At 57.0% G+C, this 1,084-nt stretch overlaps 1 protein-coding gene across 1 annotated transcript in view; it reads left to right on the top strand.

The window, feature by feature from the left end:
* Positions 1 to 992: 992 nt before the first annotated feature.
* LOC105308818 (protein kinase C beta type) overlaps positions 993 to 1,084 on the top strand; it is a gene marked incomplete at its 5' end in the record, with an annotated part of 91,925 nt that continues 91,833 nt past the window's right edge. Inside the window, one exon of the mRNA XM_011384824.2 lies at positions 993 to 1,079. Coding sequence (XP_011383126.1) covers positions 993 to 1,079 — 87 coding nt within the window. The remainder of the gene's footprint in view (positions 1,080 to 1,084) is intronic.

Raw genomic sequence — 1,084 nt, 5'->3', positions numbered from 1 at the left:
ACCGACTCCTAATTAACTTCGTCCCGTCTGTCCAGGCCGACGTCTTACTCCAGCTCTTCCTGACGTGGGCAGTCGCGTCCACACCGCTGGCCCTCCGCTTCCGTCCCTCCTGTAATGCGGCCTTACAGACAGGAGTTCTCCACTGAGGGGGGAGCCAGTATTTCTCCAGCCCTCTCTCAGAGGGCCGTCTGGGCACTAGTTACGGATGCTTCGAGGCTGGTAGGCCTTGGTGGGTTCCTTTTTCTTAGCTTTTTTGGTTTTCGAATGGAGGTAAAACTCACATCACAGAACACTAAGCATTTCGAAGGGTACAGTTCAGTGACGTGAGTACGTTCAGCGGTGTTGTGCATACGACCTTCCTCTCCATCTAGTTCCGAGGAATTTTTGTCACCTGTGAAGGAAGCCACATGCCCATTAAGTGGCCACTCCCCCTGCCTCCCCGCCCAGCCCCTGGCAACCGCTAGTGTGCTTTCCATGAGTGGATTTACCTGTTCTGGGTGTCGCGTGTAAGCGGAATCTCACGACATGTGACCCTTTGTGCCAGAGAACACAGCTGTTCCTAGCGGCACCGTTTACAATGGCCAGAACGTGGAAACACCCCAAGTATCGATCCGCTGACAAGTGGGTGAACAAAATCGTCTGTAGCCCTGCACTGGGACGTCACTCAGCTGTAAGCGGAGCGTTGACACCTGCTCTACGGCGAGGGCGAGCCTGGGAAACGTGACGCCTGGTGACAGAAGCCAGGCTTTCTTGTAGCCCTTGTGCAAACACGCTTAGAGGATCTACCGTTGACCTTGGGGGCAGAGTGGGGAGAGCGACTTCACACCCGGTCGGAGCGCGCCCCCCACCTTCGTGGCCCTCACTCCGGACGCACGTCAGCGGCCGGCGCTAACGGGGCGAAGTCTCCGCTGAGTACGCGTGGTGCCAGCGTCAGCCCACACGCCGCTGCTGGTCCACACCTCTCTGCTGAGACTGCTTTTCCTCCTTTCCAGTAAGAGATGCCAAAAACCTCGTCCCTATGGACCCCAACGGCTTGTCAGATCCCTACGTGAAGCTGAAACTCATTCCCGACCCCAAAAGTGAG

The sequence above is a fragment of the Pteropus vampyrus genome, unplaced genomic scaffold, assembly GCF_000151845.1.
Source record: "Pteropus vampyrus isolate Shadow unplaced genomic scaffold, Pvam_2.0 Scaffold630, whole genome shotgun sequence".
In the NCBI taxonomy this organism is placed as follows: domain Eukaryota; kingdom Metazoa; phylum Chordata; class Mammalia; order Chiroptera; family Pteropodidae; genus Pteropus; species Pteropus vampyrus.
Note: the sequence above shows the minus strand (reverse complement) of the source record. Positions and strands in the feature narration are given on the sequence as shown.